This window comes from Lepidochelys kempii, chromosome 5, assembly GCF_965140265.1.
Source record: "Lepidochelys kempii isolate rLepKem1 chromosome 5, rLepKem1.hap2, whole genome shotgun sequence".
Lineage (NCBI taxonomy): Eukaryota > Metazoa > Chordata > Testudines > Cheloniidae > Lepidochelys > Lepidochelys kempii.
The window spans coordinates 129,187,101-129,210,972 of NC_133260.1; the positions used below are offsets into that span (position 1 = coordinate 129,187,101).

Consider the following 23,872-nt stretch of genomic DNA (forward strand, 5'->3'; position numbering starts at 1 on the left):
AAATGGATACTTTAAACTGACCCACTCCAGAGTTCATAGCAGCACTGGAAGTACAGCTTTTTCAGAAAGTAAATTAGCATTAAATTTCAATTGATTTGAGGTGTAAATGGTAAGTATTTTCACCTGTTTCCCCAGCCCCCTCCATCTTTATATGGGTGAACTTTTGACATGAGACGTGTTTAACATCAGATGTTCACTTTAAGAGACACGTAATTACACTGATAGCCATAAGTTAGTTCAAATCCTGATATGGTTGTATGATCTTGAAAATATTAAACACTTTATACACTAGGCTAACCATTTAACCCATTGGGCGTTTACAGGTGTGAAGTTAGGTCCACCATTACGAAAAAATTAAAAGTAAAAAGAAACTGAATACAAGACCTCACGTTGACACTGTTCAGTCCATAACAGTTACAGATGCAAAGTTTCCTGATTTAGACTGTAAGGTATGCCCATTACAACGTTGTACCTTTTGATTTACTCATTAGAAAAAATTCATTTTCAAGACAGTTTTAGAAACACCCATCACTCAGTAACATAATGAGACCTGAGTACAGGCAGTCCAATCTGACGTTTGACACTGGAAAGGCAGTTCTGAATTTGAATACATGGTTAAAAATACAGGAGTTGTAGGCTTATGCTGTAGCAATGATTTTAACCATGGTTAAACTTGCTTTCACCCATCAAGACAGAGCCTCAATTAGTGACTTTGCATTTTTAGACATGTTGGGGTCACTTTAGCACAAGGGATGTTATTGCTTCGTTACCAGATACATAAAGGAATATTTGCTTATTCCTACATTACATCAATACCTCTTACTTGTACTTTCTATAGTGTATGCAAAAATCAATGAATTAATACTGTTCACAAGTATTTATTGATGGAAACAGTAAATATAGTGCTTAAATGAACTTAACATAGCTAATTCAAGGCTTCAGATTTTGCTGAAGATGAAAATGAGGTCCAATGCAATTTGTTCATTTCAGTATAGACTCTTCACTGGCTGAAAGGGAAGAGAGAGAGTCAGGTTAGCTCACTGCTCTACAATGCAAACACATCACAGATATATCAAAGCCTCTGTGAAGAAAAAGATGACCGCTTTAAAAAAAAAAATCTTTGAAAATTGCCAGTTCTCCCTAACCAGCTTTTAGCAAATGATTTTGCATTTTCCTTGTGTTCACTCTGAAGCTGTTTGGTTTAAAGTTTCAATGTTTCAAAAATTCAGCGTTTCAAATACAGACACTCCCAAAGTGTAGTCTGTGCATAGGGCCACATGCTGCTGACTCTCTTCACTTCTAGTAGCTAACCTGCATTCAGTGAGCCAATAATATATGGGAAAGTAACATTTAAATATTTAATGCAAGTAACTGCTCTCCTTACCACAGGGATGTTAGGCAATTGTTAATGGGAAGCAAGCAGTTTACCTATCTTCCCACTCTCCATTATGTAATCCATGATACACTTTATGAAAATGAAGGACTCTACCTTAAGAAAAAAGTCTGGTAACCTCTGTACTAATACAATGTGTGAGCTTTGAAGATTCATGCTCAGTCTCTCTGAAGGTGTTGCTACTCCCAGGAACACACTTCAACCAAATTTAAGTTTCGCGTACCTAAAATTCCATACAAGTCCCATTAGTTTTTTAAGTAGGCTGTTCCACAGCCAAGGCCAACCAACAGAGTCTGCAAGTGTTAAAAATAATTTTATGTACCCATTCCATTACTGCCTCTACATCCAGAATGTGAGCAGTAACTGGTGTTATTACACCAGTAAGTCAGAACTGACTTAGCACCTTCCTTCCTACTATTTAGCGCCCATTCTCACCTGGCATAATAGAGATGTGAGAAGACAGTTAAAGTCTTGTGGGCAAAATTTCAGCTTATTCTTAATATCTGGTGCTTACTAGTACAAACTTAATATGAAGTGAAAACTGAGACACAGAACGAGAAGGATCTTGCCATCATCATCTAGTTCAGCCTGTCGTCTAATAAAAAACTTCCCAAAGAGATTCTTCTTCAAATGAAAAAACTCAAAGTTTGATTATTTTATTCTCCTTACTTTAAATAAATTAAATAGGATTTATTAAACTATTTGCCTGTAATATAAAGACTTACTATTGAGTACTTGAAAATAACTAGTTTGTCACCCTTTCTGCTGTTTAGGACTGTAAATGTACAGTGTTTGTACTGTGTTTCAGCTTGGACAACTACATTAAAATAGGGTTTTTTTGAGTTTTATTTTCTGATAATCATGCACTAACACACTGATATCTGTATTTTCCACCATGTTGGTATTGGTTTTAATAAAGACATTTAAATTAAAAGCCACATGTGAAAACATTTTCATCCATGTTCATCTAAGCCACTTGATGGTGTCTTTTTTTTTTTTAAAGCGGATACCTTCAAACAGTATTTTTCTGTGTACTTTTAGGGTACAGAATGGGTATGCTAACATTTAAAAAAAAAAATACCTTCTGCCAATTCTTTTGCAATTCGTTCCAATTCTTCACGCTTCTTTTTCTCTTCACCTTCTATTCTCCTTTCCTCTTCAGCAACAGGCTTTAGGTAGTCTGTCATTGAACAAAAATGTTATTTACCTATAACCTTTTATCTAAGGCACTCTACACATAAGACTTTTAGAAACTACCTCCTCAATGGGAAAAAAAAAAAATCTCATTTAGCCAGTGGGACTTGGAAAATTTGCATACAACTGGCTCCAGTTTTAAGTTAATTATCACTAAATACTTTAGAATTTTGCACCTTTAAGTCAGTGAAAAAATACATTTCATCTTCCACAAGTGCAAACTTTTTGCCAGCTAATTAACAAGAGCTTAAGAAGCAACTATTTCTGCTCTACCCAAGGCATTTAATGTAGACTCATCATCCTAAAACGGAAGGACTTTGGCCTCATATACTTTTTTGTACCAGTGTAAATGCAGCAGTGCAAAAATCTTGTGTCAACATACTACACTGGTGTAAAACTGCATTAACTCTTTACACCAGTGCAGTGTTTATACTGGGGCAGCTATAGTGATGCAACAAACCTCAACACTTAGGGCGACGGTTTTCAAACTTCATTGCACCGCAACCCACTTCTGACAACAAAAATTACTGTACAACTACAGGAGGGCAACTAAACCCTGAGCCCACCCAAGTCACACCATACCAGGTGGGGGGTGGCAGGGGAGCCCAAGGACTTCAGCCCCGGGCGGGGGGGCCTGTAACCTGAGCCCTGCTGCCCAGGCTGAAGCCCTCAGGCTCGGCCTTCGGCCCCAGGCTGTGAGGCTTGGGCAAGTCTAATGCCAGCCCTGGCAACCCCATTAAAAAGGGATCATGACCCACAGTTTGAGAACCGTTGACTTAGAGTGCACAATGCCATAGATGCCAGTGCTGTCGAGGACTTATGATTTAGTCAAAGTGGTTCAATCCTCTATTTCAGGCAGTTTTGCATAGGTTACTCAAATGCCAATCTCTGATCGGCCAGTGATAACAGCCTCCCTCACCAGTTAGGTTTTCAAACAAGCACCTTTGTGCTATTCTCCTCTCCTATGCTGCTCTTGGGAGAAGCTTCCTGAAAAACATCTTCAAAGCGACCTCACATTCCTCCTTCAGGCTTTTCTTTGCCATGCCTAAATTTAATACTAACAAGAACTTTATGCACATGCCAGACAACATGCTCACCAATTTCAAGGTGCCACACAATATATATAATTAAAAGCTTAATATTTTGTATAGCCACATGTATGCTCACTTTACTATTCAAGACATCAAACTAAGTAGACAAATTACCAACAAATGTTTAATTATACCTAATCTTTTTTCTGTTGACTGGATTTAGCAAATATAATCCCAAATACACCAGCATCATTAAAGACTAATAAACTTCTGACTGATAACTTAGGTAATTTCAAAGTTTATAGTCTAATAAAAATGATAATAAATTGTTTTTATATTCAAGATGAAAAGAAAAGGTGGATGAAGCAATCTCTTTTATTGGACCAACTTCAGGTCACTAAAAAAAGAGCTCTGTGTAGCTCAAAAGCTTGTCTATTTCACCAACAGAAGTTGGTCCAATAAAATATATTATCTCACCCATCTTGTCTGTCTCATCTGGGACCCACACAATTACAACACTGCAAAGAAATGAAAAAACAGACTTATGTCTTATTCTGCTAATCACACTAGGAACTGATTGGTCAAAATAGACAGTCACAGAGTTTAAGGCCGGAAGGGACTACCAAATCATCTAACCTGACCTCCTATACGTCAGAGACCACCAGAATATAGCAGGGTCTTAGATATTAGTGGCCAGTGAGTGAAATTTAATAGTTTCTCCTGCAGCAATAAACGCAGTTTTGGCACTTACCATATCGCTTCTTCCCGTAGAGCATCCCAATCAGTAGGGCTGAGTACCTGGTGAACTGCCGAAGGAAGGAAATACTTTATTTTGCATACAGAGAGGGATGCTGGTTTTCTGGCTGTTGGACAGTGGAACAAGCTAGATGGTAGCTGCGGCTTGGGTAGCGGAGATCCCAGGCACCACACGCCACTGGGAGGAGGAATAGGTACCAGCCCAGGGCTGGCCCCACCTTAAAGCGTGGCTCAGGAGGGTTTCCTCCAGGCCAGCCCGGCTCAGCCCAGCCCGGCTCAGCCCAGCCCAGATACCAACCCTGAGCTCGCAGCGCCAGGTGTAGTGTAGTAAATTGCTCTGCATAGGAATGTGCTACTTACAGTGTACTGAGCATGCTCAGTACATCTGCTGAAGCCACTGCCCTTCACCGTGCCCTTATTAGCCTTAAGATTCTGGGGACTGCTTTTGACAGGGGTTAAAAAGTGGCAAAGGGGGTGAATCGGAGCTGGGGGTGGCCAGGGTCTGAGCAGGGACTGGAAATGTACTGGTCGGGGGCTCAAGGAGCTGGAGGCAGCATTAGGAGAGAGGCTAAATGGCAAAATCAGGAATGAGGGGAGGAAGAGGCGGAGTTAAGCCCAGGGGTGAGGCGCTGGCAGAGAGTGACAGGGGGCAAAACCTGGCACAGGCAGGGGCACAGGGGGTAGCAGTTACCCCAGTGAGACTGAGACACTAGTGCTTGAAAAGTTTGTTGGGGGGAGGAGGAAGAGGCTTTTTTATTTGATCCAAGTGGCTTTTTTGTATGGTCACACGAACTGAGCATGCTCAGTAACATCTCCTGAAGCCATTGCCCTTCACCCTGTCCTTATTGACCGTAAAAATTCTGCTGACTGCTATTTACAAGAGTTAAAAAGGGGCAAAGGGGGCGAATCGGAGCAGAGGGGTGGCCAGGGTCTGAGCAGGGGCAGAAATTGACTGTTCGGGGGGTTAAGCAGCTGGAGGCAGCATTAGGAGAGGGGTTAAAGGGCAAAAATCAGGGATGGGGGGGGAGGAGCAGGAGTTAGGCTCGTGGTGAGGTGCTGGCAGAGGGTAAAACCTGGCACAGGCAGGGGCACAGGGGGTAACGGTTACCCCAACGGGACTGAGACATCAGTGTTTGCAAAAATGGTGGGGGGCAAAGGGGCTTTTTTATTTCCCCTCTCACAGACAGCACCTCTCAGCATCGGCTTCCCAAGGCTGGGTTCTTAAAGGCACAGGCATTCCAATGTCTAATCTATGCAGTTCCTCTTTGTCTGATCTAACCTACTGAGGCTATGTTTGCACCAGTGGTTCTCAAAGCCGGTCCGCCGCTTGTTCAGGGAAAGCCCCTGGTGGGCCGGACCGGTTTGTTTACCTGCCAGGTCCGCAAGTTTGACTGATCATGGCTCCCACTGGCTGCGGTTTGCTGCTCCAAGCTAATGGGGGCTGCGGGAAGCGGCACGGGCCAAGGGTAGCAGATAGCACGGTCCTACAGATAGCATTTTCACACACACAAATGCTTGTAAGAAACTGCAAACTGTAGGGATGTGCTGCTACCTGTAACACTGCAATCTGATGAAGCTAATTCCTACAGATAGCAGTTTCTCTCACCATAGGTATCTGTAGGAATTAGCTTCATCAGATTGCAGTGTTACAGGTAGCAGCACATCCCTACAGTTTGCTGTTTCTTACACATGTGTGTGAAAATGCTATCTGTAGGACTGTGCTACCTGCAGCAGTGGCAGGTCCTACTTTGCTAAGAAAGGATATCTGATGTAGGTAATTCAAGCAGTCTCACATGTAAAAACCAAAAGGATAGCTTTCTTTAACAGTGTAACAAGCCTTGTGGATGGGGGGTGGGGGGGAAGAGTGGTCATCTTGCCTTTAGTAAGGCTTTTTGATACAGTCTCCCATGACTTTCTCAAAAACAAACTATGGAAATGCAACCTAGCTAAAATATGATCGGTGCAAAACTAGTTGGAAAACAGTTCTGACAGTAGTTATCAGTGATTCACAGGCTGAAAGAGCATAATGAGTGGAGTTCTCCAGAGAATAGTTCTGGATAAAGTTTCTATTCAAAATCTTAATCAATGATTGAGATAATGGCACAGAGAGTACACTTATAAAGTTTGTGAATGATAACAAGCTGCACACATACAAAATGGGACATGACTTCCCAGGAAGGAGTATTGTGGAAGGGGATCTAGGGGGTCCTAGTGGACCACAAACTGAATATGAGTGACCAGTGTAACGCTGCTGCAAAAACCAGAACATCACTCTGGGATGTCCACTCTACTCTGCGCTTATTAGGCCTCAACTGGAGTATTGTGTCCAGTTGTGGGCACCACATTTCAGGAAAGATGCGGTCAAATTGGAGAAAGTTCAGAAAAAAAAATTAAGATTAGAAAACATGACCTATAAGGAAAAATTGAAGCACGAGAACGGTTTTCAAGTATGTAAGAATCAAGTAGCATCTTTTCACAAAAGCTGCTTCTTACAATCTATATGTACAAATAATTTCTACGTCACAATTTCACACAGTACAGTGCAAGAAGCTGCTACCTGTAGGGATTTGATACATCGGGTAGCCGTTTGCTACCATAGCAGTTTCTTACCGTCTAGCGTATCAGTAACTGCTACCAGTAGCACATTCGTACACGGAGCAGTTTACTACACGGCAGAGACCGGCCCCCGCCCGCTAACAGACGACGGGGGCGCGGAGGCGGCGCCAAGGCCGGCCCGTTTCCCCGGACTGAAGAGGCGCCCAGCGCCGGCCGGGCCCGCAGCCAGGAGGCGGTTCAGAGACACGAACTAAGGCAGCGGGGGAGGGGCCGGCGCAGCCCGATCTGGGCCGATCCCCCGGGAGGCCCAGCTCTGACCTCCCCCAGGGTCACCTTCCCCCGCCCGGGCCGGGCCTGGCCTGGCCCGGCTCCGCCCCAGGGGGCTGGCGGGGCCGAGGGAGCCGGTTCGAGCCCCAGCAACCCCGGCCAACGCGTCCAGCCTCATTACCTTGATGAGCGGCGACACCTGCACCGGAGGAACCATCTCGTTGAAACCGGAAGGAGCCGGAAGTGACGTTCAAAGAGAGCCCACCCCCGCGGAGAATTACGGGAACGTGGAGGCGAAAGAAGGAAGGAAGGAAGGAAGGAGTGTGTGTGTGTGTGTGTGTGTGCGTGTGTGCGCGCGCGCGCGCGACAAACAAGGGCGCGTGCAGGGCTGCTGGGAGCGAGGGTGATTCTCCCTTCTTGGAGCGGGCGGGTTTGCCTAGCTCCGCCCCCAGCGCCTCACAACGAGGCGAGAACCTGCTCCTTCCCCTGTGCTTGCCCGGTAGAGCAGCAGAGGGCGAGGGCGAGGGCGGGGCGGGGCAGCCTGAGAGGGGAGCGTCCCGCCCTGGCCCGCGTGCAGAGCCGTTAGCCGGGCGCAGCGGGCGCGAAGGAACGTTAGTGGGGGCACAAGCTGCGCCTGCGGCGGAGGTCCCCGCACCCCCGAAACCTCCTGCGTCACCCGCCCCCGACAGGCTTACCCAGGCAACTGACTCACACGCACCAGAGTCCCACCTCCCCGGCGCTTGCACGTCACACACACCCCTGACACACGCACACCAGAGCCCCCCGACACTTGCACGTCACACGCATACACACAAGACCTCTCATGCTTCCACGTGTCACAGCAGTTTTGAACACTAGCCCTGGCCACTTCTGCTGTTTAACACAGTTTACCCAGGCCCTGAATCTAGGGTGACCAGGCGTCCCAATTTTTAGGTCTTTGTCCCGCAGCGTGGGGTGTGTGTGTGGGGGGGTGTTGCTTCGGCAACTCCGGCCGCTTTTTTTTCCCCCTTCTCCCATGTGTCCCGATATTTTCTCCGTTTAATCTGGTCACCCTTCCTGAATCCCACGGTGGCAGTGGCCACCTCTGCCCTGCTTATCAGTCACTCCCCTGGGCACCTCTTCTGGGCAGGGAAAACAACAGAGGGCTTGCGTCTGACATGGTGTGTGTGTGCCAAGGACACGGAGTGCAGGGTCACAACCCACTTACTTTGCGATGTGTGCAAATAAGGAACGGTATATTCATCACCTACACACAGAAGGGTATCGTGTCACATAAAATCACCAGATTTCCAGAACTGCGCCTGCTAAATGGCTGAGAAAGTTCATTACTGAGGTGGGACTCTGGTGTGCGTGTGGCAGGGGTGCAAGTGTGTCAGGGGTGTGTGTGACGTGCAAGCGCCGGGGAGGTGGGACTCTGGTGCGTGTGAGTCAGTTGCCTGGGTAAGCCTGTCGGGGGCGGGTGACGCAGGAGGTTTCGGGGGTGCGGGGACCTCCGCCGCAGGCGCAGCTTGTGCCCCCACTAACGTTCCTTCGCGCCCGCTGCGCCCGGTGACCTCATGTAGTAACAATCAGCCGGTATTTTTCATTCATTTATTTTTCTTTATCTCTACACTCCTTTTATTCTATATGAAAGAAATTCTAGGTGACTTTTAAAAAAAATATTAAATATATAAAACCTGTTCCTGCAGCAGCTCTCTTAGTTTGAATTACCAACGGTGTGATGACATGCTAAAACAGTTAAGCTCTATTCCAAATGCCTTTGAATCTAGAGTTGCAGATGAGCGAGAAAATCAGAAAAGAATCAAACTGAATGTATTGTCCCCAACTTGAAGAAGTACTGTATGAACTCCATCTACAGACATTTTTATTTAAATGACAAACAAAACATGTTTACAAGTGTTTCCCTTTGGTGCCAGGTTTCAGAGGGGTAGCTGTGTTAGTCTGTATCAGCAAAAACAAGGAGGAGGCCTTGTGGCACTTTAGAGACTAACAAATTAATCTGGGCATAAGCTTTTGTGGGCTAAAACCCACTTCATCAGATTCAACCCTTTGGTGCCTACTCCTGCATTGTGAACTACTAACACAGACCAGCATAGCTGTACAAGGTATCCGTTGCAGAATTGAAGTCTAACTTACATATTGTGGAAGGCACATGTATATTATAAGGAAGTGTAGTATATTAGAAACTTTTTTGTGTCTTAGTCTAGCGTGCCACATTATCTGTGAAAGAAGCAGTCTCTCTCATCTCATCTCTCAGTAGAAGAGGCAGCTGCAAACACAACATTTGCTAATTATGCTGTATTCTGATATTCTCCGAGGGCCCTGGTTTAAGGACTGGTGTGTTATCTTTAGATTTTGCCATTCCATGCTTCCTGCTGATCCAACGTAAGAAACTATTTTTAAATAAAGTCCTCTTAAAAATCATCTCACTATACATTCTTAGCTTGGCTTGAGGGAAAGCTAGACTGATTACATAGTTCCTTGTACAATTTCATAATAATTATGTTAATTAAGAACAGATAAAAGCAAAATGTCTCTCATTAACAGTTACTTTGGATAGTTTATATTTTCATTTTCAAAAGCTTTATCCTGTGATTTCTAGGGAAATGTTCAGATAGCTATATTAAAATATACAAAAACCCTACAATTATATATTTATATCTACAACTTAATTTCATATTGTTTCAAGAACCTCTAATGCATGCTGGAATTATATTTTAAAATCCTCTTTATGCCTTTTTGTTTACCTTTTTCAGACCACCGCTAGAATCATTTAAATATTTTCTGTGCAATGGGTTGTGAAAGTCAAGTAAACAGAATAAGAATGAATTAGCCCTTTGCTGTGAGGCACTGTTGGAGTCCTGCCAATTAGAGTTCCCATAGAGTTCTTCAATACAGCACAAGTTAACTATACCACCCATAACATTTATTTCCCTTTGTAAATTTATGTCTTCAACCTGGCTGGAAGTTCAAGATATTTTTTCTAAACTTTTTTTACTTACATTTATTTAAACTAACATGAGTTTAAAATGGAGGTGTCAAATCACATTTTTGCATAATGGAAATGTGCAACCTATTTGTGTGTGTAGGGGCAATGTAAGTTATTTACATAGTTCCCTTCTCACTTTTGAAGATACTTCAAAGGGGAGCAAAACCTCAAGGGAGCAGCTGCATTTTCCCATTGTGGTGGCAGCAGACCTGATTTTCTATTGTACTGCACCCTGGTGTAGTCATTCTCATGAAGCGCTGGTGTAGATGACAAACAGGTTCAGGGCAAAGGAGAATCAGGCTCAGCATTTCCTACTTCTGTCCCATAAAACAAGAACAAAATTATACTTGATGAAATTAAAGCGCAACAAGTTTAGAATGGATAAAAGAAATGACTGCTACACATAATGTAGAATTAAGCTGTGAAACCCTCTGTCAATATTGTTGCAACAAAATGTTTAAAATATTAGATATTTTTATAAATAGGAATGGCATCTGCAGATATATAAACTAGATTATCAAATCAAAGAGCTCTCACTGAATCAAGGCATAAGCTGGTCACTAGTTAGGTTCAGGAAGAAATATTCCCCCCCGTGGAATAGATTATGTAGTTAGATGAAAGCACACCACCACATCTTTCTCTGAAGCACTGCCATAAATCACTGAAAAATAATGGGCTAGATGGACTGTTGATCTGTTACTGTATGACAATACCTATGTTCTTCACAATGTACACAGCTTAGAATGTCCTGTTATAAACTGTACCCTGGATATACTGCAACTTTGGTAAAATTCAACTTATGTTTTTCTCCTATGCTCTTGGGAGGCAATCCTCAGTCCATGAACCAGCCTGAGTAGCTGGGCTAAGGCTGTAGGGGAGTCATGGTGGGAAAAGGGAAGCTTGTCCCTGCCACAAGTCTGCAGAGCTGCTAGGGAAGGCTACTTCAGCCCTCCTCGAGACAAGAGCAGTGGAGCATACAGAAACCAGTCCTGTCACCCCATCACCCTCAAGACATCCCACCCTGAGTGATCGTGCACGTGAAGCCTTTAGCTGACTCAATTCCACAAGAGAGATCCATGGCCTTTAGAATCCACCCCCTCTATGGAACAATGGAACTGCACTGCCACAGAGGCAGGGGCCTGATTCACTCCTCGCAGAACATGAGAAATACTAATATTCCCAGTACTGCTTTTAAAACCTACTGACAAAATATTTGAGAGAGCTATATAGCTTTACTGATACCTTAAAAACAGAGCACTATTCTTCTTTCCCCAATAAATATCAATACTAAGTTTCCAGTAAAAATAAAGTTACGGGCAAAATTAGGCAAAGGTCAAGTTATGTATAAAAATATCCCCCAAAGCACCCACTGTCTTGAGAGGACATGGATAACTCTCTAACCAGTAATTTAATTATTTCTCTCTCTTTTAGATATTTGCATGCATAGAGTTGATGCACTATTTTGATTTCCAGAGTGTATTTGAATGCTAACTAATGATAATATAAAATGAAATTAATTTAATTGACATTTCACAGGTAATTTCACACTAGGCTTAGTTCACTCAAAAACCTTGGATACGTGAATTGTATTTATCTTTTATGAAAGGATCAGTTCAGTTACAATCATGATTCTTTTATTTCTCACTTTAAAGCTGTTTCACAAAACACACTAATGTTTCATGGAGCTATGACTGATATTGTCACAGCATGTTTTTTAATGATGACTACTACATTTTTGAGCACTGAGGGTAGTGCTGAAAATGAAGTTGTATAGTTTACATTTAGTTATAGCTTTGAATGTCTTAAGATCATTTTTATATTTGTGTGTTGTATTTGTACAATTGGTATGTATTTTGTGTATCAATATGTTAGTTATATAATGGGAGCGGCCCCTTCAAAAATATGATTGGAGCAGGTGGAATGGGCTCTTGGAGGGACATGTGAGCATTGTGTGCTCTATGTCGAGAGGTCTGCATATAGGTTAGTAGGAGGGAAGGCTTAATTTGCAGGAAACTCCTCCATCAAAAAGTCAGAACGAAAACAACAATTAAGTTCTTCAAAAATAAAAGTCCTCATTGAAGGTGTATGGCATGACATGATTATTTGTTTCTGATAGCACCCGCAGCAACTTGCTGGATCTGTAAATAAACCATTCAAAAGATAAGGAATGCAATAGATCTGAAGGAGGAGAAAGGTAACAGTTTTCCAAAATAATTATTTTTAAAGTCTTTTAAATCCCATACCTCTGCAGTTAAGAGAGACATACGTTTAGGAGAATCCAGAGAAATTTACCATTACTGAGTACAGCTGCTATGCAGTGTTATGTATAGTAACATCATAGTGTGCTACCATCACTATTTTAGCTCATCACTGGTAATCTAGACAGCAGATCACTTAAGGAGATTTCAAGTATAAGCAACAGTTGTTTATCCACTAGAGACCAGGGGATATGTTGGAAGTCTGTCCATGTATGGAGCAAGTCTTGTGAGCCAGAAGTTTGACATCTCCTTTGGGACATGCTAGCTGCAAAGATTAGCCCCACCCCTCCCTAGGAGAGGCACTTTATAATGTAAGATTCCCAAAGACAGCAAGGCACAGCAGCTCTCTCCAGTAACGATGGTAAGTTCAACCCATGTGGGAAACCATGGTTCTGGTGGGAGACCAGGGCATTTATCTGCATGATACTCCTAGGAAAAGGACTATGATTTGAGAGAGAGCATTGTGTTTGCAGTAATTTTGAAATCTAAAGTATGAATGTTTAAGAGTAGTATCTTAGCAAAGAAAGAAAGTTTTAACTTATGTTTTGCTGTTCTTCAAGTATTAATTGGAGTGTGTATTTCAGAAGAACAATGGAGTAAATGATATATTTATTCTTTCCCAGTGTAGATCAAAATTATTCTTTCATCTCTTTTCAGGCTAGCAGAAAAACCAAAAAGAAGGAAGGTGGTGCCAAACGTGCTCAGAGAGCGTCTTCTAATGTCTTCTCCAACTTTGAGCAGACACAGATCCAAGAATTTAAGGAAGTAAGACAATATAGGAGGTGTATATATTTGAATGAGACAGGTCACAGATACAGAATTGGGACCTGAATTTCTCAAAGGTTGTACATGTTCAGAAATGGGTTCTAGTCAGCTTGTTATATAAAGCACATTCATTAACTGACTTAAGAGTTAAACAGGGTGGGATGGATTCTGGTCTGTGCCTTTGGTTCAGACCTCTCTCCACATAATATGAGGATATCCTGTGTCTTTGTCTCTGCCAAAGCAACAATTCATATCGTGTGCAGTGGTACTTAATGGCTTCAGCAATGCACTTAGCTCTTGGTTGGGAGTAGCCTTGTGCTGTCTTATCTCCATCAGAACAACCATGATCAACACAGATCAATCACAAAGGATTTTCCACGGTACCTGACATGTTACACACAGTGCTCAGCAAGCAGATATGGAGTGGGGAAAGGCAGATGAGCCAAGAAACAGGTGCCGCATGTACCTCCTCACTGCCAGCAACAAGAAAAAGTTAAGGAACAGGAAAGAGTGTTAAATAGAGTCATAGCCACAATATAATCATGAGCACGCTCAGAATATAATATTTGTGTCACATTGTTGTATTACCATGCAATGATACTGAGACGCAACAACAAAACACAATGTCTAAACATCAGTATGACTGTCTTCTGGTTCTCAGAGTCTGTTCAATGATCAAATGGCTCTCCAGCAATCCAAAGTTGAGTAATATTGTTCTGAAAAATATTCAGCACCCTAGTATAAGAGTTGTTTTAAAAAGAATTCATACTCACTTTACACTTATTATTAAAAGAGAGGGATTTGCAGTTTAAAGTCTGATTAAGAGACAAAACAAAACCATCACTTTTTAGTAAGTAATGAAATGAAAATATGAAATATGACAAGTAAAAGCTTAGCACGCTGGGCATACACATTTTTCATGTAACTTTTTACTAAAGAATGTGTATTTACTGTAAAAAAATAATAGGGAAATACAGTTCCCTCTTAGTTCAAACTTGTATTTGAACACAGATACACATAAAGCTTTTCTAAAGCTATAACAGATAAAACCATGAATATATTATGTGTATATTTATTCTGTCATGTAGGCTTTCACATTAATTGATCAGAACAGAGACGGATTCATAGATAAAGAAGACTTGAAAGATATCTATGCTTCTTTGGGTAAGTACACTAGAGCAGAGATATACTTTACTAATGTACACTTACTCACTTTAAACTCATAGTTGTAAGTGCTAAGTGGTGGACTATTTAACATGGTAAATATTTGAATTTGTAGACCTGATAGAGATAGAACATACCCAGAGCTCCAGAGACCCAACACCTTTTAACTTTGGAAGCAGATGGGATTGTAAACTGAATTCCAGTTTCTCAGTTTACTCCTGTCTCTGTTAGGCCAAATTCTACAGTAATTTCTCCAAACACTGTATCAGGATTGTGATAGTGTCACACTATTAGTGCAGAAAATTGAAGGTTTCTTTTTAAAATGTTGAAGTATTTTAGGACTGTAACTCCCACATTTTCCATAATATTTGAGCTCCACTAACCTATCCTTAGAAAGCCCTCCCCCCTTTAAAAAAGAGTGAATTAATATATTTTACGGCCAGAAGGGACAGCTATGATCATCTGGTCTGATTTCTTGCATGACACAGGCTACAGAACCTCACCCAGTGATTCCTGCATAAAGCCCGTAATTTCTGGTTGAGCTATAGCATCTCTTCGAGAAATGATTGGAAGAATGCAAGTGATGGAGAATCCATTCCATCACTACCTAAGTTGTTCCCATGGGTAATTACCGTCACTAGCCAAAAAAATTGCATCTTCTAAATTTGTCTAGCCTCAGTTTCCAACGATTTTTCTGCTAGATTAAAGAGCCATCTACTGTAAGGAGGAAAGTCCTATGAAACTTGCATGCATGTGTTACCTAAAACCAATCCATTTTGCATACTCTCCCTTTGAGCCTCTTTTGTTTTTTCTAGTTGACACCTGCAGATCTGGTTGGTGGTCATTAGTGGTGCCTCATGTATACATTTTCCCCATAATCATCCTGTAACTGGAAGGCATGATTTGTACAGCCATACAGCTTTATCAACTCCTTTTGACAGATTTTTGCAGCTCTTCTTTTCAGAAGCCAACTACAGCTATTGAACTCCATTCCCCACCCACTACAAAGTGATTCCCTACATTTGGCCAAGACTGACTTTGTAGAGCATTAGCAGTGCTATGGTACTAAAGTCATTTATCCAATCATAGAATATCAGAGTTGGAAGGGTCCTCAGGAGGTCATCTAGTCCAACCCCCTGCTCAAAGCAGGACCAATCCCCAATTTTTATTTTTTTTTTTTGCTCCAGATCCCTAAATGGCCCCCTCAGGGATTGAACTCACAACCCTGGGTTTAGCAGACTAATGCTCAAACCACTAAGCTATCCCTCCCCCAGAGGGGATTCTATTTAAAGAATTGTAGAAAGTTACAAAGCAAAATAAAGAAAATAAGTGGAAAGCTGTCTTGAAATGATTAAACTATTTTGGGGGGCAATTATACAGTGAGTACATGTTGGTAAAGGTGCCTAGAACCAAAGATGGGTGCTTTGTCTATTATAACTCTAAATAGTATGGGTATTTGTACACTGAAAGACCTTTTCCTTTAATTTAGGTAAAACAAATGTAAAAGATGAGGAGCTAGAATCCATGCTCAAGGAAGCCACTGGACCCATTAATTTCACAATGTTTTTGAATCTCTTTGGAGCAAAGTTACTTGGTGAGTTTAATACTATCTATATCAGGGGTGGGCAAACTTTTTGGTCTGAGGGCCACATCTGGGAATAGAAATTGTATGGCAGGCCATGAATGCTCACAAAATTGGGGTTGGGGTGCGGGCTCTGGGGTGGGGATGGGGATGAGGAGTTTGGGATGTAGGAGAGTGCTTCAGGTTGGGACCGAGGGATTCAGAGAGCGAGAGGGAGATCAGGGCTGGGGCCCGGGTGCAGAAAGGGGTGCAGGTTCTGGCTGGGGGTGCAGGCTCTGGGGTGGGGCTGGGGAGAGGTTTGGGGTGCAGGAGGATGCTCTGGGCTGGGAGTGAGGGGTTTGGAGAGCGGGAGGGGGATCAGGGCTGGGACAGGGGATTGGGGTGTGGGGAGAGGTGCAGGCTCTGAGCGGCGCATACCTAAGCGGCTTCCAGAAGCAGTGGTATGTCCCCTCTCTGGCTCCTACGTGTGTGACCAGGCGGCTCTGAATGCTGCCCCATCCGCAGGCACCGCCCCTGCAGCTTCCATTAGCGCGCCAAAGGGGGCCATTGGTGCACGTAGAAGCCAGAGTGGGGCCATGCCGCAGCTTCTGGGAGCCGTGTGGTGCGGCCCCCCAACCCTGCGCCCTGACTGGAGCGCCAGAGTGGGACCAAGCCACATGGTGCGGCCCCTGGCTGGAGCGCCAGAGTGGGGCTGAGCTGCGTGGTGCGGCCCCCGACCCAGTGCCTCGGCTGGAGCGGGAAAAGCCCCAGACCCTGCTCCCCAGTGGGAGCTAATGGGCTGTAGTTTGCCCATCCCTGGTCTATATAGACCATTATTCAGAAGTTCCTTAGGGCATGTGTATAATACAGATTTATGTCAATCTCAGGTAGACTTACAGCCACTGCATCCTCACCAGGAGCACTTCCACCAACAGAAGAGGGGCAGTGTGGGGAGCTGAGAGCCAGGGCTCAGCTCTGCACAGCTCCCCGACAGGAGTCCAGCTGTCCCTCGGGCTCTCAGCTCCCCACTTCCAGCTGGGAACAGGGGCAGCTGCTCGGGCTTCTCAGCTCTCTGAGCAGGGAGCTGGGCAGGCACAGCCTGCTGGGAGCAAGGAGCTGGGGGCAGCTGGGCTATAGCTACCCCGCTTTCTTGTCAATTTCATGGCCCTGGAGCCATGAAATTGACAAGACAGCCAACAGCTCATGTAAGTAAGGTGGTGTAACTACACCAACATGAGCCCTATGCCTTTAGTGGAGGTGGAGTTATGTCAGTGTAGTAGGGCACTTATATTGGCGGGATAAGGCTGTAATGTGTACGCTGACATAATTAGGTTGACGTAAGCTACTTTACTGTGTAGTGTAGTACACCAAGCCTTAATCCGACCCTCCCCATATGTCCAGTACCTTTTTGAAAAGGCTTTAATCATTTACTTCAACTTTACTGCTCATAGAACATTCTTAAGGTTGGTAATTCTAAATGATACTCAAAGCTCACCTGCATCAGAGATGTCAATAGGTATTTTTCAATTAAAATGTCTGGGCACGTAGCAAGAGTCAGTCCTTACTCCATGGCAATAATGACATGTATTTGAAAAGGAAATTAGTGATTAACATTGACATGATCCAGCTGACATCTGCTAGGAGATAGTGTTCGAACATGAGCTCCAGTTTTTGCCAAGTAATTCTTTAAGGTTTTAAGTTTTTTAACTGCTTGAAGGCAAATCTCTGTGAAACTTGTAATGCCATTTCGAGACCCTGGCAGAGTTTGCCCACCACTCGGGATGGCTCTAACTTCTTCCTAAACTGTCTTGCCATGCAACACTCTCTCCAGAGCAGACTCATCTATCCCCATTGTTGTTTCTTGGCTGCCACGCTGCTACTATAGCCATCCACCTCTGCTCCCTGGGGACTTCATAAAGCCTGTCAGCCCCAACCCCGCACTACACTTTAGACAAATACAACAGCTAAACATTAATATATAACAGCATCTGGGTTCTCAGCACTTTTGAAATATCTAACCAATTATTTAGACAACTAAGGATGGACTTGAGGCTATTTTTAGCTACCTATTTTTTTTTTTAAATTGGCCTTGCAACTCTAATTTTTATTCTTTTTATTATTAATTTACACAATAGAATTTGCTCATATTTCTTAGGATATCAGACTGATTTTCAAAATAATGTATGTATATTGTTCCCTGACTAAATGCAAATTACACCACTGCCTGATATTACAGAGCGTGCTATAATTCAGTGAAGTTATATTGACCAGTAAACATGTCATTTCTTGAAGGACCATAGACTAATTTACACCTGAGCAGACACCAGAAATAAAAAGGTGACCTTCATTTGATGTCTCAAAGAGGATGTATACAGAAGAGGCAGTCTCCCCCTCTCTTTTAAAAAAGTCTTAACATTTTCACTCCCCCTTAAAATTGCTCAGTCAGCTTCATTTTTCTAATGGAATCCAAATACATTCTCTCATTTTTTCCTCCTCTAACACACCTCTATAGCTTTCAAATGCTGTTACGTGTAGAGACAGCACTTCCAGTACCATAGACCCATTGTACTACTGGGCCTGAGTACTGTTCTTGTGAAAGATTCCAACCAGTGGGAAATGTTTTACCAGCTGAGCCACACTGGCATCTGTTATTTTCTGCAGGTATGGATGGGGAAGAGACCATACTAAATGCATTCAAAATGTTTGATCCAGATGGTAAAGGACACATTCACAAAGACTAGTAAGTTTACTTCAAGTTTATCAAGCCTATCAAGAATCATGATAGTCACATTATAGTAGGCAGTTGAGATCTAAGTATTTTGGATTATGTTGAGAATTAACTGGTAAATTAACAGGTTTATTCATTCTTTTTCAGCTCACTAGCTTTATAATTTTCAAATGATATTTGTTAAATTAATAAAGTGCAGGAATAGAATGCAAGACCAGAGCAAATGAGTGACTTTGTAATAATGCCCAGGAAGATAATTACTAGTGCTTTTCCCCACTAAGCAAACCAGATACCGTTTAAAAACTTTATATTTGTCAGAAATTTTTCTGTGTTCCATACATTTGTACAAATGGACAACATTGAATTAAACTGTTGTATATTCAGTGACAATAAAACTATTAAAATAGTTTTTCTGCAGGGATAAAGCGTGGCAAGTTTACTTTCCATTCTCCTCTCTAGGGAGCATGCCAGAGACATTTTTTGTTTTTTAAATATTAGCTTGCATATTTAAGCTGTTTGCATAAGAAGCATCTTGAACATTTGCAGATGGGTGTTTAGTGTTTTTCACTAATGCTCAAGTTCCTATGAGAGGCTAAATAAATTTCCTTTATTAGCACAGCATGAAAATCTGTAAGTAGTAAAACCCAGTGGGTGCTTAAACTCTGAACTGGATTTGTATATATCCTTTTACTTTCTCATTGTCTAAGTTTTAAATTATTCTTCCCTGTAACTTTTTTTTTAATTAATCTTGGGCTTTGTGGTATATAAACCTGAGACAAGTGAACTCCTCAGTCTCTCTCTCCCCCTCCGCACCGTACCACCCCCACTCCCCATCAGCTCCATATCTTCCTTTACATCCTTCTTAATCCTGCAAAGGGCAGTAGCATGACTCTTCTAGGGATGCTTTCCAGCCAGATGCAACAGTTCTCTTCTTGCTGCGACATATAGGTGATCCTGCCTTATCCCTGCTAGGGCTTGACTGCACACTGTTTTGCATGAGTTTAACTAGATCTGTATACCTAGTTAAACTGATGCAACCCCACTACAAATTGCTATAGCTGCATGCTTAAGTGTCTATATCAGGATACCTTGTGCCTGTAAATTTAAACTAATATTAGCCAGGTTTAAACCAGTACAAAGTTGTACTGTTTTAATTAAATTGGTATTAAATTGCACCATTAGTTAAAGCACTCCAGCTTTGTACATAGATTGGACCTAAGTCCAAACCTAAGGAATGAGTAGAGAACAGCTGCTTGGATTCACTCTAGGCAAGAGTCCTACCCTACTTTCTGCTCAAAGGACACTCACTGCCCTTCCAAACTGGTACTTACTGAGCTAAAACCACAACTGAACAGTGTGCAGGTGTTATCTAGTTGGGAATTAGCCAGCTGTCTAAAGGTAAACAATTTAACTACACAGTAAATAGAATGGTAGCAGAGGGGTTTTTTCTATAACTTAAAATATTCCAAAGACAAGGTTGAAAAATAAAGTATTCTATAATTATTTCATTGTGAGGAACTGTGACTGTGCTATCCTTACCCTGACTTAGTGTCATCTAATTAATCTTCTCTCTGTGTCTGTTTTAACTAGCTTAAAACGCATGATGATGACACAGGCTGACAAATTCACTGCTGAAGAGGTTTGTATACTACAGTATCTGTCACTCAAGTGCATGTTGGTATATAATGACAGTTGCTTCCTAGAAAGGCAGCAAGACTATTCTGTTTAAAATAACGTCTCTTGGATGAGGGAAATGAGTGTTTTGAAATCCTTTTACTTAGTGGCTTTAGGAATTACCACTAACGCATTGTTACAACATTCACATTGTAGAGGCCTACTGAATTACTAGCTAACAGAGCATCATCTGTTTCAAGCTGTTAAATGCTATTAATTTTTCAAAATAATTCAGAAATAAGAATAAGAGGCTGCAGATACTTGCTTCCATGCTGGAGTTTTAAGTTGGAAGTTGCTAAAAGACTGCTTTGGAAAAACATAACAATGTTCTTTTCTTTTAATGGTATACAGATAGACCAGATGTTCAAGAGTTCCCCTATTGATGCAGCAGGAAACTTGGATTATAAATCGTTCTGCTACACTATCACACATGGAGAGGAAAAGGAAGAATAAAGAGCGCACACTTGTTAGTTGCATTAAATTCTCACATTGGGTTAATAAATAAAAATCAGACTTTTTTTTTACACAGCTGTAGTGGTTTTTTTTATGCAGCTGTAGCTCAGTTACCCATTGCTCATGCAATTTAAAAATAGCTATGTCCTAGTCTCCATTACTTTGGAGGGCCCAAGGTGAAAACTGCACCTTTTGCCATGCTTTTTCATAGCAACAGTTTTGTTTTTGAGCTAACTCCATTCTACTTAGCCCATTGCAGAGACATTTCATTTCAAATTTATGCCAGGCAAAATAAAACAGAGAAAGACATGCTAGCTGATTGTTTGCATTTTCTAAGATCCTATCAATAGGTAGCTATTAATGGCACCTGCCTCTTTATACACCTTGATAGGTAATTATAAAAGTGGCCATCATTATGGGATCACAGTTGCATTATGCTGAAGAGGGAGAACATTTGCAGAGGTCAGTCACACATTTGCTTGTTCCAGGCTGACTACTCTACTTCAGGGGCAAATGATGTTCTCTGGAGCAGTCAGTATTGCCAGAGCCACAACTTTCATCTTCCCCAAAAATGAACACACAACCCTACTGGTAAAGATTTTCCCTTCCAAGAAATAACTACTTATTTTTATATGGATTAAAAATGGATAACATTGTTTGGTACAGTCTTTCATTCTGAGTTGTCAATTTTCATTAGAGCAAAAGCAACATTTATAAAAACAATTAAGAGCTGTAATCCTCACTGATTTTGAGTAGAAACCTGCTGTTAAAAGGTGAAAAGAAAAGGAGTACTTGTGGCACCTTAGAGACTAACCAATTTATTTGAGCATGAGCTTTCGTGAGCTACAGCTCACTTCATCGGATGCATACTGTGGAAACGGCAGAAGATATTATATACACAGAGACCATGAAACAATACCTCCTCCCACCCCACTCTCCTGCTTATCTAAAGTGATCACTCTCCTTACAATGTGTATGAAAATCAAGGTGGGCCATTTCCTGCACAATCCAGGTTTTCGCACCCCCCACCCCCATACACACACAAACTCACTCTCCTGCTGGTAATAGTTCATCCAAAGTGACCACTCTCCCTACAATGTGCATGATAATCAAGGTGGGCCATTTCCAGCACAAATCCAGGTTTTCTCACCCCCCCCCCCAAACTCACTCTCCTGTTTAAATTGAGACTTAAGCTAAGTCATTATGCAAGGTAGCCTATTTCCCCTTGTTTTTTCCTACCCCCCTCCCGATGTTTTGGTTAAACTTGGATTTGTGCTGGAAATGGCCCACCTTGATTATCATACACATTGTAAGGAGAGTGGTCAGTTTGGATAAGCTATTACCAGCAGGAGAGTGAGTTTGTGTGTGTGGTTTTTGGAAAAAAAGGGGGGGGGTGAGAAAACCTGGATTTGTGCTGGAAATGGCCCACCTTGATTATCATACACATTGTAAAGAGAGTGGTCACTTTGGATAGGCTATTACCAGCAGGAGAGTGAGTTTGTGTGTGTGTGGGGGGAGGGTGAGAAAACCTGGATTTGTGCTGGAAATGGTCCAAGTTGATTTTCATACACATTGTAAGGAGAGTGATCACTTTAGATAAGCTATTACCAGCAGGAGAGTGGGGTGGGAGAAGGTATTGTTTCATGGTCTCTGTGTATATAATGTCTTCTGCAGTTTCCACAGTATGCATCCAATGAAGTGAGCTGTAGCTCACGAAAGCTTATGCTCAAATAAATTGGTTAGTCTCTAAGGTGCCACAAGTACTCCTTTTCTTTTTGCGAATACAGACTAACATGGCTGTTATTCTGAAACCTGTAAAAAGGTGGAGTTTAAACTATCCCATCTGCTTGAAAAGACATGGAGTCCATAGTTCCTGTTCATTTGAAAATGCAGCGTGTTTCATCAGAATTTACAAAAAGACACATCAGACCAATCTAACGCCAACTCTCTTCCCTCTTAAAGGAACTTTCACATCAAGTTTGTCCCCAAATGTAGGGGTTTGGAAAATTAAGTTGAATCATACCTGAATGGCTAATTTTAATTGAGTATTGTAAACTGGGTTATAAGCAGAAAAATGCTCTCTGTGGAAGGGACTCTTAAATCGTTGCTAGCCACCAGTCTTTCAATATAATTGGGATTCAAAACAAAAGTGTTATTTAATCAACATGATTATGTGCGGCAGTGAGTTTATCTAGTTTAATTCACTGCTCTTTCAGAGCAGGAACAAAAACTGTTTGTATGACATGCTGCATTGGAGTACAACTGCTTATTTTTCATACTAATCTTCAGTAACAGCCAGAGGTTAGGGGTCTATTACAGGAGTGGGCGGGTGCGATTCTGTTGCCTGCAATCTGCAGGAGGTCCGACTAGATGATCATGATGGTCATTTCGGGCCTTAAAGTCTATGAACCTATGAGTCTAAACCATTTTATCTTCAAACTACTAAATCTAGCCTCACAGGAGAGTAAGGATTTCTTCAAATTTAGTGACAGGTTTCAGAGTAGCAGCCGTGTTAGTCTGTATCCGCAAAAAGAAAAGGAGTACTTGTGGCACCTTAGAGACTAACAAATTTATTTGAGCATAAGCTTTCGTGAGCTACAGCTCACTTCATCGGATGCATTCAGTGGAATTGAGCTGTAGCTCACGAAAGCTTATGCTCAAATAAATTTATTACTCTCTAAGGTGCTGCAAGTACTCCTTTTCTTTTTTCAAATTTAGTGATGTTAGCATCAAAGCTTTACTGAACACAAATATTTTCTGCATTAGACCAGGTTTGTATGCCCTGCTTCCTCATCTTCAAACTCTCCCTCTAATGCATAAGTAGACTTCTCACTTAAGTCCATGAGTTCACAAACATATAGGAGTACATGGCTCAAATTCATTTAACATCATTGGTGACTAGAGATAGTTGGCTGAAGGGGGAAAAGAATGGTTAAAGGAATATAAAAAGCAGCCTACAGATTCACCCTTTGGCCAAAACACATCAGTGTTCCAAGTAAATTTATCCCATTACATGAATTAAGACTCCAGTCCAAAGGTGCTCAAGTTAAAGATGGAAAAATAATATTTTTCAAGACAATAAA

General features: G+C 42.0%; 2 protein-coding genes across 2 annotated transcripts; one reads left to right on the forward strand and one right to left on the reverse strand.

The window, feature by feature from the left end:
• Window positions 1–862: 862 nt before the first annotated feature.
• ATP5ME (ATP synthase membrane subunit e) lies at window positions 863–7,619 on the reverse strand. The gene is made up of 4 exons (XM_073345822.1): window positions 7,379–7,619; window positions 4,370–4,424; window positions 2,475–2,573; window positions 863–1,007 (listed from the first exon to the last, which is right to left on the reverse strand). Exons 1-4 carry the CDS (start codon window positions 7,412–7,414, stop codon window positions 982–984), a joined length of 216 nt encoding a protein of 71 aa, XP_073201923.1. The 5' UTR covers window positions 7,415–7,619; the 3' UTR covers window positions 863–981.
• Window positions 7,620–12,638: 5,019 nt separating this feature from the next.
• MYL5 (myosin light chain 5) lies at window positions 12,639–21,443 on the forward strand. Its single transcript, XM_073345821.1, has 7 exons — window positions 12,639–12,805; window positions 13,102–13,209; window positions 14,298–14,373; window positions 15,863–15,967; window positions 18,596–18,674; window positions 20,253–20,301; window positions 20,688–21,443. The coding sequence occupies exons 1-7, from the start codon at window positions 12,803–12,805 to the stop codon at window positions 20,787–20,789; spliced, it is 522 nt and encodes a 173-aa protein (XP_073201922.1). The 5' UTR covers window positions 12,639–12,802; the 3' UTR covers window positions 20,790–21,443.
• The last annotated feature ends 2,429 nt before the right edge of the window (window positions 21,444–23,872 follow it).